Source organism: Anabrus simplex, chromosome 1, assembly GCF_040414725.1.
Source record: "Anabrus simplex isolate iqAnaSimp1 chromosome 1, ASM4041472v1, whole genome shotgun sequence".
Lineage (NCBI taxonomy): Eukaryota > Metazoa > Arthropoda > Insecta > Orthoptera > Tettigoniidae > Anabrus > Anabrus simplex.
This window is the reverse complement of record NC_090265.1, coordinates 1,129,860,896-1,129,875,853: the sequence shown is the minus strand read 5'-3', so window position 1 is coordinate 1,129,875,853 and position 14,958 is coordinate 1,129,860,896. Positions and strand designations below refer to the sequence as shown.

General features: G+C 40.1%; 1 protein-coding gene across 1 annotated transcript in view; it reads left to right on the top strand.

The window, feature by feature from the left end:
• Positions 1 to 14,958, top strand: part of LOC136858090 (UNC93-like protein) — an 85,114-nt gene that overhangs the window by 29,940 nt on the left and 40,216 nt on the right. Inside the window, exon 2 of the mRNA XM_067137362.2 lies at positions 14,278 to 14,564. Coding sequence (XP_066993463.2) covers positions 14,278 to 14,564 — 287 coding nt within the window. The remainder of the gene's footprint in view (positions 1 to 14,277; positions 14,565 to 14,958) is intronic.

Below are 14,958 nucleotides of genomic sequence, written 5' to 3'. Positions count from 1 at the left end.
ATATTTTTGAGGTGCATTGTTTACAGTTCATAGTTTGATACTTATTGCATAGCACGAAAACAAGAATCACTCGTTTTCGCGCCTTATATCGTGGCTGCGTATGAAATATCATTCCGTATACACTCAAAAGGATGACGCTTCCGTCGCGATGAGTAATATTTTCTTATAATATTGTTATGAAAGTAAGATCGGACTGTTGTGGTAAACGTATTAACGAAACATGCCTTTAACAGATTTTGAATTCATTTATGGCTGATTTATAGTTGCTTTTGTCTAGCAGAGCAGAAAATTTCCACGTCGACATATGTCGACGGTGGGCGCGAATGGGACTGCCTCAGTACTGATATACAATTTTCATTTTTTTCTTCTCAGAGTGACCGTCGAGCAGAACGTAATCATCCTAGAGGAATCACAAAACATCCTAGATGCTAATATATACATAGAACAACCTGAAAATGCTTTCCATAGTGACGGGGATAGCGATGGTGATGAGTCTCGTGGAGATATTTACAGACTCTCTGGTAATCAACTCCGGGCTGATGCTGAACTAGTGTGTACAAAAATAAGTGAAAATGGTACAATGGTAATGCTGAAATGAAATACATAACAGTAATTCAGCCAGCATGTATAATTCTGCATAATATGCACATGAGAAGCGTCGATCAATTGGATCAAAATGTATCTCGTTACCGCATCAGCATCAAAAACAAGAAATGGTACTGGCCTCTAATTGTGATCCTTCTGAACGTCTCCATGGACAATGCATGGCAACTTTACCGTTTGACCCCAATTTAGACCTTCTCGGCTTCACATGCTACATCATTAGGACATATATCCTATCTCGTACCGCTACGCGTCCTAACGCATGAAGATCCGAGTACGAAAGTATCTTCACGTATGTTGCCAGAAGTGCGTTCCGATGGGGTATCCCGCTACCTCGAAACAAGAGGGAAGGAATTGCGGTGCGCTCACTGTGGTAAAGCTGCCAGGAAATAGTGCAAAAATGTAACGTTGGCCGCCACGTCCTTTGTTTTGGGTCATTTCACTCACGCTAAAAAGACTGGTTGAAGAGAAGCAGAGTGTAACCTCAAAACGCAGACTAAACTGTTTTGAAATTCTACTTGTAGTTTACTTTTTTTGCTGTTTTCAGAGTGATCATACTTGCTCAAAATTTCGTATTGTGTGTATAACAAGTACTATAAACATACGAATATTGTCATTTTGTTTTGAAACAGTATGCATTCTAATTTGAGGCGAAACTGTTCCACATTTATGTTTTGAATCAAGTTTCTTAAATATTTTGTGCTTATTCAACACTTATGTGACTGATATTCACTAACTGATTAATTATTACATTCATATAAGCTTAAAATGCGAAGAAAAGTTCCTTTTTTTAACATGTCTCTTACCCTATTCGTTCATGCTCACTGTCGACATATGTCGATACGGTAAATCTCCGCGAAAATATGTTAATGAAACCTAAAATCATCATAAGTCTTTCATTTAGGTTACAAACAACTGTACTTACGAAATATATCGCAATATTCCACAGAAAAATAATTTGGGCAGATATGGGTTGATAATATTCCTTGTACATACAAACACACAAAATATGATCCCATATTTACTAACGACTTTTAAAAATAACCTTTTGCTTCTTATCGAATCCTTAAATTTGTTCACTGAGAAACATGAATTGAGATTCTTAACCGCATTAATGATTATTGACATAATTTATCACCCTCGTAACTTAGTATTTTAATCACAAAACTTGGTTTTAGCTTAGACAAATTCCTTAAAAACAGACCCCTTTCTAGAAGTCGTGGAGGTTGCGAGTATTCACGCTGATGACATTAACATTTCTCTACCGAGCTCGATAGCTGCAGTCGCTTAAGTGCGGCCAGTATCCAGTATTCGGGAGATAGTGGGTTCGAACCCCACTGTCGGCAGCCCTGAAAATGGTTTCCCGTAGTTTCCCATTTTCACACCAGGCAAATGCTGGGGCTGTACATTAATTAAGGCCACGGCCGCTTCCTTCCCACTCCTAGGCCTTTCCTATCCCATCGTCGCCATAAGACCTATCTGTGCCGGTGCGACGTAAAGAAATTATCAAAAAACATTTTTCTGTTCATTAAAAGTAATTTAGCGAATATGTTCACATTATTCATTTAGTTCAACACTTTCGCGGATGTCTGTGTTATATTCTAAGATGATTCTTGAGAATATATCGGGAATTCAAATGGTATATGTAATAATTCAGTATTTTTGAACTGCTATACCAGTATTTAAAATTTAATAATAATAAAGATAATAATAATAATAATAATAATAATAATAATAATAATAATAATAATAATGTTATTTGCTTTACGTCCCACTAACTACTCTTTTACGGTTTTCGGAGACGCCGAGGTGCCGGAATTTAGTCCGGCAGGCGTTCGTTTACGTGCCAGTAAATCTACCGACACGAGGCTGACGTATTTGAGCACCTTCAAATACTACCGGACTGAGCCGGGATCGAACCTGCCAAGTTGGGGTCAGAAGGCCAGCGCCTCAACAGTCTGAGCCACTCAGCCCGGCTATTTAAAATTTAAAGTAGGTACTTACATTTGTGTTTCTATTTAAACTACTTTGCTAGTGGCTATTGAAGGATTATTTTCGGTAGCAGCAACGGGGTGAACGATATCCATTATCCCGATCCCTGTGGCATGTCATGTGCACAGTTTGCAACACAACAAGAATGGCAACATCCTCAAAATTTGTATAAAGGAAGTAAAATATTGTAAGATGTTTCTGTGAACTGTTCAAACTTTTCATAGGAGCTATGAACTAAATAGTGAGTACTGTAACTTTTGCAAGTAGCCTTGATACATCCACTCCACAAAAAAGGTAATAAACAGGACGTTAATAACTACAGAGGAATATCTTTATTAGCAGTGGCATATAAAATATTTTCCACGATTTTATTAAACAGAGTAGAAACAACACTAGACAATCATTTAGGTGAATATCAAGGTGGTTTCAGGAAAGGAAGATCATGCTCAGAAGAAATATTTAATCTTAAGTCAATAATTCGCCACAGGTTACTTAATTCAAAGGACATTGTAGTCATGTTTGTAGATTTCAAAAAGGCTTTTGATTCTGTTGACAGAGAAACTATATATAAAATAATTCGAGAATTTGGCATAAAGTCTAAACTGGCAAATCTAATCCGTGGAACACTTACAGACACAGTCTCTAAAGTGAAATTTCTGGGAGAGATATCACAGCCTTTCAAAATAAAAACTGGTGTACGACAAGGCGACGGACTATCCCCAATTCTTTTTAATTGTGTCCTAGAGAAAATAGTGAGAATTTGGAATGAAAAACTTATTGAACTCAACATTTCACCGATAAGGTTAGGAAGAGGAAACAAAAGGATCGAAATAAATTGTCTTGCACTAGCAGATGACTTTGCAATACTTTCTGAAAATGTGACATCTGCTATAACCCAAGTAAATGTCTTGGAAAGAATCGCCAGCAGAACTGGCTTAAGAATTTCTGCAGAAAAAACAAAATTTTTAACAAATATTTGGGATGCACCAACATTTCTGATAACTGATATTGGCCAAATAGAGAGGGTAAAAATTAAAATATCTAGGGGAAATAATCCAAGAAAATGGTTTAGAAAAATCTGCAGTAGAGGAGAGGGTACATAAAACGGAGAGAGCTTATGGTGTCACCAAAGATATCCACAATAAAAGATGCCTATCCAAAAATGCAAAAAGAAGGCATTACAACACAGTAGTGAAGCCAGAATGCCTATTATGCAAGCGAGTGTCTGGCATTAAACTATGATTTAGATAAACTAGAAATACTAGAAACGCGAATCATGAGGGAAATATTAGGCCCACAAAACACAGCAGAAGGTTGGAAATTACGAAGTAATGCTGAAATATATCAAAAAATAGAAAATATATCAGATGTAATGAGGAAAAGGAGACTTATGCTTTTTGGACATTTATATCGAATGCAAGATAGTAGATTAACCAGTAAGATTTTCAGATATTTGTGGGGTAAGAAATCAACGACAAGCTGGGTCAATGAAGTAAGAAAGGATTTAGAAAAAAACAATATAACAACAGAAGAAATAAATAATAGAGAAGGCTTTCGGGGAAAAAGTATTGAAAATAGAAGGATTCCAAGGTAGGAAAGTAAAAAAGACTGGTTCAAAGTGGTCTGAAGACAGAAAGAAGAAACATAGTGAACAGATGAAAGCGTACTGGAAGAAAAGGAAAGAACAAAGAAGAAGGAATTGAAATTGGCACGTGGTCCTCTGGTGGCCCATTCGAAATAATAATAATAATAAAACAAATTTAGTAAAACAGTTCAGTAGTTTGACTCTATAGTAACTTGTGTAAGAATGGCAGTGCAATTTAAGTAGTAAAATATGTGACGTAATTAGTCTATGTAGTTACAGTGTACATATTTCTAAGTATATACCGTGGTTCGTGACATAAATTCTGAGTTTATTCTTACAACATGTACGTTATGCTTGCATTCTAATCTTCCTGATTAGCATACCAGCACGCCTACTTAACCTTTCTCTATGGCCATGAGACGTTTGTCTTTACGTGCCTTTGTGGATAAGCGCGCTTACACGCGTTCCACCGAGTTAAATTAAATGGATACCAGATCACGGCCCTCCTAACTGTGGTCTACCATCAATCACCCTTGTACTACGGGCCTAGTCATAACCTTTACATTGGGGTCAAGTAAACAGTGTAAACACACTCGTCCACTATAAATGTTCAATTTTACGTGTTGGTAAATCTACAATGTTAATAATATATTTTATCACCGGCTTTCTGAAACATGTATGCCATTAGTGTTTCTCGAAAATTCGTATGATTTTCTCGTTGAGTATTGCCCCAATGTGCTCGGTCACAAGATTTGATTACGCACCAGCCATTATGCGTTTACGAAAAGGGTAACATCGCTACTGTGCGTGGACAGCTGTGTTGGGTTTTCCTTAAATCATGGTGCTTTATTGTACAGCAATCAAATCTCCTGAGAACTGAGGGTTTTACCAGGATGCCCTAAAATCGGGAACAAATTTATTAAATCAGCATTCCTAAAATATTCGCCATTACATGATACACCTCTTTAATAATAACTCCACTGTGAAGCAGACAAAATGCATAAAGATAAGTTACTGACACAAAAATGTGTCCCTGGTGCTAGAAGCATAAGGTCATCTTCGTCCCATTCGCGGAGATAATCAGAAAAATCTGTAATCCAGACTGATTTCAAGAGTTTTAGAATAAATAAAATATTTTTAATGATGCCACTCTCCGGCTTCCTGGCGTGCAGGTCATTGGTTCAACGGGTCTTGGGTCCCATTGCCGGTTCCTTCGGGCCCAGAGACTGGGTATGTGTATGCGTGCCGTTTTAAGCAATATAATTCAACACAGCTAGGGGCCTGTCCTCACAGACACCCAGGACGCCTATAGGCAAGCACCAGACACTCCGGAGGCCACACGCCATTATTATTATTATTATTATTATTATTATTATTATTATTATTATTATTATTATTATTATTATTATTATTATTATTATTATTGATCCTGCCCTATCGCTGTAACGTCCGAAAGGTCGTCGATTAACCTGCTTTTCGCGTTTTCACTGAATTTTGAGGGCAAGAGTTCAGTTGCTCGACTCTATTTACCAATGCACTGTCCGACTCGTTGGCTGAACGGTCAGCGTACTGGCCTTCAGTTCAGAGGGTCCCGGATTCGATTCCCGGCCGGGTCGGGGATTTTAACCTTTTTGGTTGATTCCAATGCCACGGGGGCTAGGTGTATGTGTGGTCATCATCATCATTTCATCCTCATCAGGACGCGCAGGTCACCTACGGGCGTCAAATAGAAATACCTGCACTTTGCGAGCCGAACCCGTCCTGGGATATCCCGGCACTAAAAGCCATACATTTCATTTACCACTGCACTCTTAATATTATACCCCTTTTTTTTCAAATTCTTCGTAACTAAGCTTTCACATCGCCGTACTTTTTCGAAAATCCATTTCCGATTCAATGTTGCACCACGTTATCTACATTATCTACTTGGCTGAATTATTAGCGTAGTGGCCTTCGGTTTAGAGGACCCTCGGTTTGATTCGTGGCAGAGTCGGGCATTTTAACTTTGTCTGGTAAAGTCCTCTAGATCGGGAGCCATTGTCTGTGTTCGTCTTAATACAAACCTTCATTTACATACAACACATCACACTACAACACGCAACTGTCAATACTTTCCTCCACGTAGTTTTGGCGTCAGGAAAGTCTTCCGGCAGTAGAACTAGGTTAAATCCTAAGAAAGTACCGATCAAAGATAATTGGAAAAATGCTAGGAAAAACGAGAAAAATAAGAAGAAGGAATGTCGCACTACATTACACTGCCTCTCGGAGCGCGTTGGCCCGTATGTAATCAACGATGCGTTGTTTCTCTGTATCGTTCTCATGTTCTGTTTTGAAACAAGGAGAGATTTAGCTAGACCAGAAAATCTTCAAATTTCAAAATTTCTCATTCCCTCTACAGACTCCAAAATGAAGTCATCAACCCTATTTTCCTGATAGTTTACGTAGTTCTTAGTTCCAGTGCACCTATCCCAATCCCAGAATCAAATAGTTACAGCCATACACATTTACCAGAATGTTAAAAATTTCGCATGTCTGGTGACATCAAATCACGTGCTCATTAATTTTATAAGTAATAAGATTAGGACAATAAATGTCCCATTTATCAACTTTTGTCTCGTAAGATAGGTGTTTCAGAAAAATATGCTTACAAACGCGTAGTACCGAGAAACTGGATATTGACTTCGCATATGCCTTAATCTGTTCAGATATGGTAGGAAGTGATTTTGTGAAAATTTTGACTGCTACCATCTGTGGTAAAAATGTTGAAATGTGATATTTTTCCAACGTGCCAGGAGCAAAGGAAAATCAGAAAGTTTTGGACAGATTGACAACAGTACTATAGTATGATTCAAAGCAAAATGTTAAGTCCAAAAGTATTGGTGAATTCCAAAGTGCCTGGCTTCGCAATAGCAAATTAACTACAGAAAATCAAGGAATAAGTCTAATATACCACATACGCAACAAGTGAAAACATCGCCTTATTTCATGGTAAAATAAATCACCAGGCTTTGAATGACAGGAAACATTAGTGAATAATGTTCTTATTTTATTCATAATTCCATTCGTCGGCTTTATACGTAATAATGTGATGACAATGATGTCCCATAAGTCTGACGTTTTATGAAACTGTATTTAGAAACACTAACTATCGTGCATAAAAATAATATATTGATATCTCGTACACCTTATGATGCCAGATTGATAACCTCCGATTTTGTGAAAATTTTGACTGCTTTTCTCTATGTTAAAAGGTGTTGAAATCTTCGTGAGAAGGAAGTACGAGTATTTTCCCATGGTGCCAGCAGCGAGTAAAAATCAGAATGATTTAAGCTGTTTGACAGCAAACAAAGTGGTAAGTCCAAAACTCTTCGTAGATCCACAAGTGCCTGGCCTCTCAAATTAATTGCAGAAAATCATTGAAGGGGTGTAATATGACACGCTTGAACAATGAATCTTGCTGCTGGTTACATGGGCTTTCAATAACTCTTAGTGACAGGAAATATCAGTGCATAAAGTTCTCATTTGATGGAGAATTTTTCCTTTGCCTCTTTATTTTTCTCGTAAATAATATGTGTTGGACTTTTTTTTTTTTTTGCTAATTGCTTTACGTCGCACCGACACAGATAGGTCTTATGGCGACGATGGGGCAGGGAAGGGCTAGGAGTTGGAAGGAAGCGGCCGTGGCCTTAATTAAGGCACAGCCCCAGCATTTGCCTGGTGTGAAAATGGGAAACCACCGGGCGAGTTGGCCGTGCGCGTAGAGGCGCGCGGCTGTGAGCTTGCATCCGGGAGATAGTAGGTTCGAATCCCACTATCGGCAGCCCTGAAGATGGTTTTCCGTGGTTTCCCACTTTCACACCAGGCAAATGCTGGGGCTGTACCTTAATTAAGGCCACGGCCGCTTCCTTCCAACTCCTAGGCCTTTCCTATCCCATCGTCGCCATAAGACCTATCTGTGTCGGTGCGACGTAAAGCCCCTGGCAAAAAAATGGGAAACCACGGAAAACCATTTTCAGGGCTGCCGACAGTGGGGTTCGAACCTACTATCTCCCGAATACTGGACACTGGCCGCACTTAAGTGACTGCAGCTATCGAGCTCGGTGTGTTGGACTTTCAGGGCGTTCTCTATAATAATGCTTCCGTCAACACATCCTCTAACTGATGTTATGATGATTATTATTAGCGTATGATGCATACGAGGCAGTAAAAATAAAAGAATATGTACAATAGATACAATATACAGCATTAAGACCAAAAGGAAAATAAATTCAAATAACGATTGGTACATATTTATTCCATTCAATTGCTCCTGGATTGGCTGCATGAAGATCTTCCAAGGACCCAGGATACATATGTAGAGGCCATTCCTATACGATATGCTTGACGGTTTTGCACTACATACCCACAGTCACAACGAGGCGAGTCTATTCAGCCCCACTGATGTAAGGTTGCACTGGTTCGGGCAGTGCCACATCGACTTCTGTTCAGTCGTGACCAAATAGCCCGAGGGAGATGAACTCCAGTTAGTTTTATTGTGAGGTATGGATTTCAATTAGATCACGAGGTGGAGATTTAGACCACTCATCCTTTCATATATTTTGGGGGTCAAACCGAGTTGAAATAAGTTGTATAGCCGTCCTGTACACTGATTTCAGTGATTTCAACCTGCATGTAGTGATTTGATTGACGCCTTGGTGAATTGAGAGAAAGTCATTCTTCATTATTCTACGCCACAGACGAACAAAGGCTTCCTGTCTTCTGATGTGAGGGGGAACAATATTACTCAGTACAGGTATCCACTGAGATGGAGTGCAGTGAAGAGTACCAGAGATTATGGTCATTACCTGGCGGAGTTGGATATCAATCAGTTGGAAATGGGAGCTGTTCAACCATATTCCTGCACAGTATTCAGCTGGAAAGTATACGACAGCCAAATCAGTAGTCCTTAGAGTGTTGGCATCAGCTCTGCATGATGTTCCAGCTAACCTACTGAGTAGGTTATTACGGCTTTTTAGTTTTCCAGCCGTTTTTTAATATGATGGCTTTAAGTCAGTGCTCTGCCCAACATCACTCCTAAGTACTTAGGACACCTGTTGCATTTCAAATATAGGTTACCGAACATCACTCTAGGCTGGTATTTTGTCTGAAAGTTGCTAAGGGAAAATGTGGTTACCTCAGATTTGGAAGGACTTGGTCGAAGACGCCACTTTCTGAAATAAACATCCAGCTTCTGGAGGTCATCATTCAAAATATTCTCTGCTTCTTCAAAGGAGGTACTCTGGGAAGGAAAATTTATATCGTCTGCAGAGCTGAACTTACGGGATACTGTTTCTGGCAGATCGTGAATGTACAAGTTAAATAGTATAGGGGATAAAACTGATCCTTGTGGTAGACCATTATTGAGTAAATGGAACCTGATTTTGGCATGTTCACTGTGAACTTCGAACAGCCTGTTACATAACATATTTTCTATGAGAGTGAGTGTTTTAAGACAAGGAATTGTCTTAATGAGTTTGAGAAGAAGTCCTTTCCACCAAATGGTATCATACGCCGCTGAGAAGTTCAGAAAGGCAGAGACACTCTTAAGGTTCATCTCAAAGCCAGTTTCTAGAAACGTAGTTAAGGCAAAGACTTGATCAGAGCACTCACGTTTTGGGCGGAATCCAGCTTGTTCGACGGGAATCAAATGCTCAGTTGCTGGAGCAGTACTATTCAGTAAGAGTCTTTGAAATAATTTATGGGTGAGGCTAATTAAGGCAATTGGCCTGTAACTTTGAGGCAGCTGGTGGTTCTTTCCCTGGCTTCAGTACTGCAATGATTTTGGTCTTCTTGAATGATGACGGTAAACGTCCGGATTGTAAAGCGGAACTGAAAAATTTGCAAGCCATCGTTTCGTAGCTGGACCATATTTCTTCAGAAACTCATGATATATACCATCAAATTCCGCTGCTTTTACAGTCTGAAGAGAATCCAACACATCTTGTATCACTTCTGAGGAGAATGGTCGTGAATAAAATGAGTGTTATTGGATTCCTCGTTTTAACTTGTTGAGTTCCGATCGTACCAGTAGTGCTAAAGTGTCTGCCTTGGATGTAGAAATAAAATGGTTAGCTACGGATTCTGCGTTGATAGAGGAATGCTTTCTTGTAGGTACAGATTTTCAATCAAGTTTTCGTAATAGGGACCATGCTTTCCTACTTGAATGGGTAAAGTTAAAGTTTTCAACCGTTTTGTGCTATTTCTCTCTTCTAGCACTGTCCAGGGATTTCAGCAATTCAATAGCTTCTACATGGCTGCCGTTCTTATCAAATTCACAACTTATGCGACATGTTTCTTCACTACAGTTCTTTGCAAATATATCTAGGAATGCTTCTTTTGGCAGCAGATTGGATTAAACCAACAAATCGGTCATAGTTCTCAGGTGTTGGTGTAGGCCATCTAATGTTGGCACCAATGTAATTGGCGCACAAATCCCAGTAAGGTTTCTTGAAGTTTCAACGATGGTGGGTCTAGATCTTACAACAGGGATGTTAATACCAATGTTATAAATTATTTTTCTATGCTGACTGCGCGGAAAGTCATTCAAAACTTGTCTTCGCAATCATGGTACTGATGCCATGACTCTTTGTGAAACGAAACATAGATCAGGAGAGTTATCCCGGTTCCAACGAGCAGAATTGAAGGTGCCTCGTTATTTAGCATAATAAATCATTGTAAAGTTGTTTACGTCCATCAGTTCAAATAGATTGAACCATTATCATCATTTTTGTCATATCTCCACTATTGAAATTACCAAGTATTATGCTATCTCCAACAGGAACATTGGATCTGACCAACAGACTGTTGGAGGTTTATAGATGTTCGTGATGGTAACATTCTAAATTTTGATAGAAGCAGAGAAGACATTTGGGCATTTATTAGAAGGGAAGATCGTATAGTCTTCAATAACATTCTTAACATAGATGGCAATGCCATATTTTGGATGAAGTAGTTCTGTTGCTATTTTGTATCCAGGAATTTTGTCCCGTTTGATAACCGAGTATCGTCTTCAGGATGTGTTTCTTGTAGTCCAATACATCTACATAATGATCTCCGAGTATTTTAGATAAACATTCGCACTTAGCTCTGCTGATACCTTCAATGTTCAGTTGACAAATCGTTAGTTGAGGGCCAGGGTCTTAGTCCTAAATGCTGAGTGCGTAGAAGGACTGTGTGTTGTGTCAGTTTTACTGCCGTGGCCGTGAGGCCCCATGGGGCAGTACGGCGACATCTTATCGCTGTTGCTTTCTTAGAACCACCCGGGGGACAAGTATAGAGTAATTTAAGGTTTCACCTACGGACGTGAAGCAACGTAATTTTGGAGTTAGTGTGATAAATATATAATTTATATATGACACGAATAAAGTAATATTTAATGTCAGCACCATTACCCCAGCCCCAGCACTCCAGTCCTTATGGGCCTTGGCCTACGAAGCGACGGCTGCCCAGCCCGAAGGCTTCCAGATTATAAGGCGATGCATGGCCAGAATGACGAATCCTTTCCACCGTTATTCTCGGCTTTCTAGACCGGGGCCGCTGTCTCAGTGTCAGGTAGTTTTACAATGGTTCTTACTTAGGATAAGTAGATCTTGAACTAACATTCAGACACATCTAAACATCTCTCACCTGGACGCAAATAGGGCCCGCGTTCTCCGGTTACAAAACTTCGAGGCCGAATTTAATGTCCAAACTATACGTACACTATAAATTTCTGTATTAGGAGAAAGTAGAAACAAGTTCAAAAATGAGCAATATTTAGTATGTTTGAATCACAAACTGAAATGTATGTTTAAAATTAAATAAACCTCAGTCTGTGCACAAACTGATTCCACAGTAAAACTGTTGCCGTAAGTGTAATATTCCATTAAGTTTTATTAAATAATGCTATAAATATCCTCGGCGAAAAATGATGTTATATGGCTGGTAGAAAAATAAACAAATTAAAAGCCCCTAAATATAATTCTGGAGTTTGCTTAAAGGGCTAACAGAGAATTAAGTTACCTTCAGATATAGCAATGCCATATCAGCCACATCTTAAATGATTTCATACATCTAAATCGTCAGTTTCTGCTCTTATTGCGTAACATATAAACATGTATTCAATTTCAATCAGCCAACGGCCGTAGCCGTGTTGAAACACCGGATCCCGTGAGATCTCCGAAGTCAAGCAACATTGGGCGTGGTCAGGAGTTGGATGGGTTTCCACGCGCTGTTGGTGGGGGGTAAGGGAAAGGAGTAGCGGAAAGGAACTGGCCACCCTACCGCACGTAAACTCCGGCTCAGGAACACCTCTGCGGAGGTTCGGACCTGCCTTCGGGCAGAATAACCCTTTCCTTACCAACTTTAATCATAAATTTTATTTCTCTTACATGGAGAGGCTTACCATTATTTCGGTTACAGGCAGGCAATTATTGTTTAGCAGTCGCTTTAATTAACCCAGCTTTTATTTGTGAGTGTCAAAATTTTAAAAAATCGCACATTACCAATCTGACGTAAAATGGGACGTTGACATTCTCTTTCCGTGTACCATACCCCACATCTGCGTCCTTTGTATACCTTAATTCATAACCCAGTTTGTTGCCGATTACATCTCAATCCTCCCCACGTCCGCCATCTTGGGAATTGGTGTATCCATTCTGTTGGCAGCACAATTTACTTCAGCATTATGGTGGAGGCCTATACAGCTGCGGAGAAGGATATATATCGTCGTTGCCGGGACAAAACCTCCTACGTGGCAATATTTCTGGAGATATACTGACCCGCAGCACATACATTATGAAGAGCGAGAATGCCTTGACAATATTCACACAATACTGCGCCTGAGATGACAAAACCTTACCGGCCAAAGTTCTAAGTTAAAATATTTCACATAGGAGGTTTTGTCCCGGCAGCGACGATATATACATCTGATGACGACTGGTTGTAAATCTAGTTTTCTTCTCTGAATAATTCTTATCACTCCTTCATTTAGAAAAACACGCAGTTTATAAAAGCTCTATGTAACTGATTTCTGTTCTTGTATCTTCTCCGATTGTTACTTCGGCAAACTTTCTATTCGTAAATAAAAAAATAATAAATAAATAAATAAATAAATAAATAAATAAATAAGTCCGCCTCTGTGGTGTAGTGGTTAGCGTGCTTAGCTGCCACCCCCGGAGGCCCGGGTTCGATTCCCGGCTCTGCCACGAAATTTGAAAAGTTGGCCTCGGGAGGTCAACTGAGTAGAGGTGGGTTCGATTCCCACCTCAGCCATCCTGGAAATGGTTTTCCGTGGTTTCCCACTTCTCCTCCAGGCGAATGCCGGGATGGTACCTAAGTTAAGGCCACGGCCGCTTCCTTCCCTCTTCCTTGCCTATCCCTTCCAATCTTCCCATCCCCCCACAAGGCCCCTGTTCAGCATAGCAGGTGAGGCCGCCTGGGCGAGGTACTGGTCATTCTCCCCAGTTGTATCCCCCGACCAAGAGTCTGAAGCTCCAGGACACTGCCCTTGAGGCGGTAGAGGTGGGATCCCTCGCTAAGTCCGAGGGAAAAACCGAACCTGGAGTGTAAACAGATGATGATGATGATGAATAAATAAATAAATAAATAAATAAATAAATAAATAAATAAATAAATAAATAGATAAATAAAAAAGCACCAATTTAGGGAAATATTCCCTATAAAATACAGAAGTCCAGAGGAAGGCGGCATGAACTGTAGCCACTACGAGGCAGAATCAAAACACATTTTCCGTTACAACAGGCAGGGGAGACCGTGGGTGTTATTCTACCGCCCCCACCCTCAGGGGTGTAACATTAGACCTATTAAGTAAGGTGCTCGGTGCGGTACGCTTCGCTGCATTCAGAGCTGTACAGTTTGATGTTTCATCCCTGAAGATGGTTTTCCGTAGTTTCTTGTTTTTCAGGCGAGACAAATACTGGATGTTGCACATCTCTGTCTTCTAAATTCTAGCTAAATTCTGAAATTGATGGCGTGATGTTATCAAACTAGCAAGAAAGAGTAGTCTAATATGAAATCCCACTGAGTCATTGTGTAATGTAATCATTTATTGTTCGCAGATGGCTGGGGAGCAAGTGGGCGATGGTGGTGTCGTGTGTCCTTTGCATTCCTTACTTCATAACCCAGTTTGTTGCCGAGTACATTACAATCCTTCCCACGTCCGCCATCTTGGGAATTGGTATGTCCATTCTGTGGGCAGCACAAGGTACTTACTTGAGTGTTATGGCGGAGGCTTATACGGTGATAACAGATGTTGAGAAGGACACCGCTTTGTTTCATTTCTTCGGGATCTTCTACTTCATCTTCTTCTCATACATTGTCTGGAGCAGCCTCGCAGCTTCCGAAGGTAGGTTACTTCTTCGTTTCTAATATTATATTTTTATCAATGATTCAATATGGCTATTGAGTTTCTTGTGCAATGAACTGAGAATACTGATATTATCATATATCGTTATATTTTGAGGGGACCGAAACATCATCCTTCCGGTCCTGCGGTGTAGGGGTAGCGTGTCTGCCTCTTAGCCGGAGGCCTGGATCTGAGGGCTGGTTCGAGATTCCCTTAGCCAACGTGATTACAATTTTGAGGAGCTATCTGACAGGGAACCTCTCCTTGGCCTAGCCTACATTTACGCAAGTGCCTGCTTCGAATATCAGGCCTGTATACTACACCCTCTGTGGGTGGGAGCGGTAGAATAACACCCACGGTATACCCTTCCTGTCGTAAGAGACGACTAAAAGGA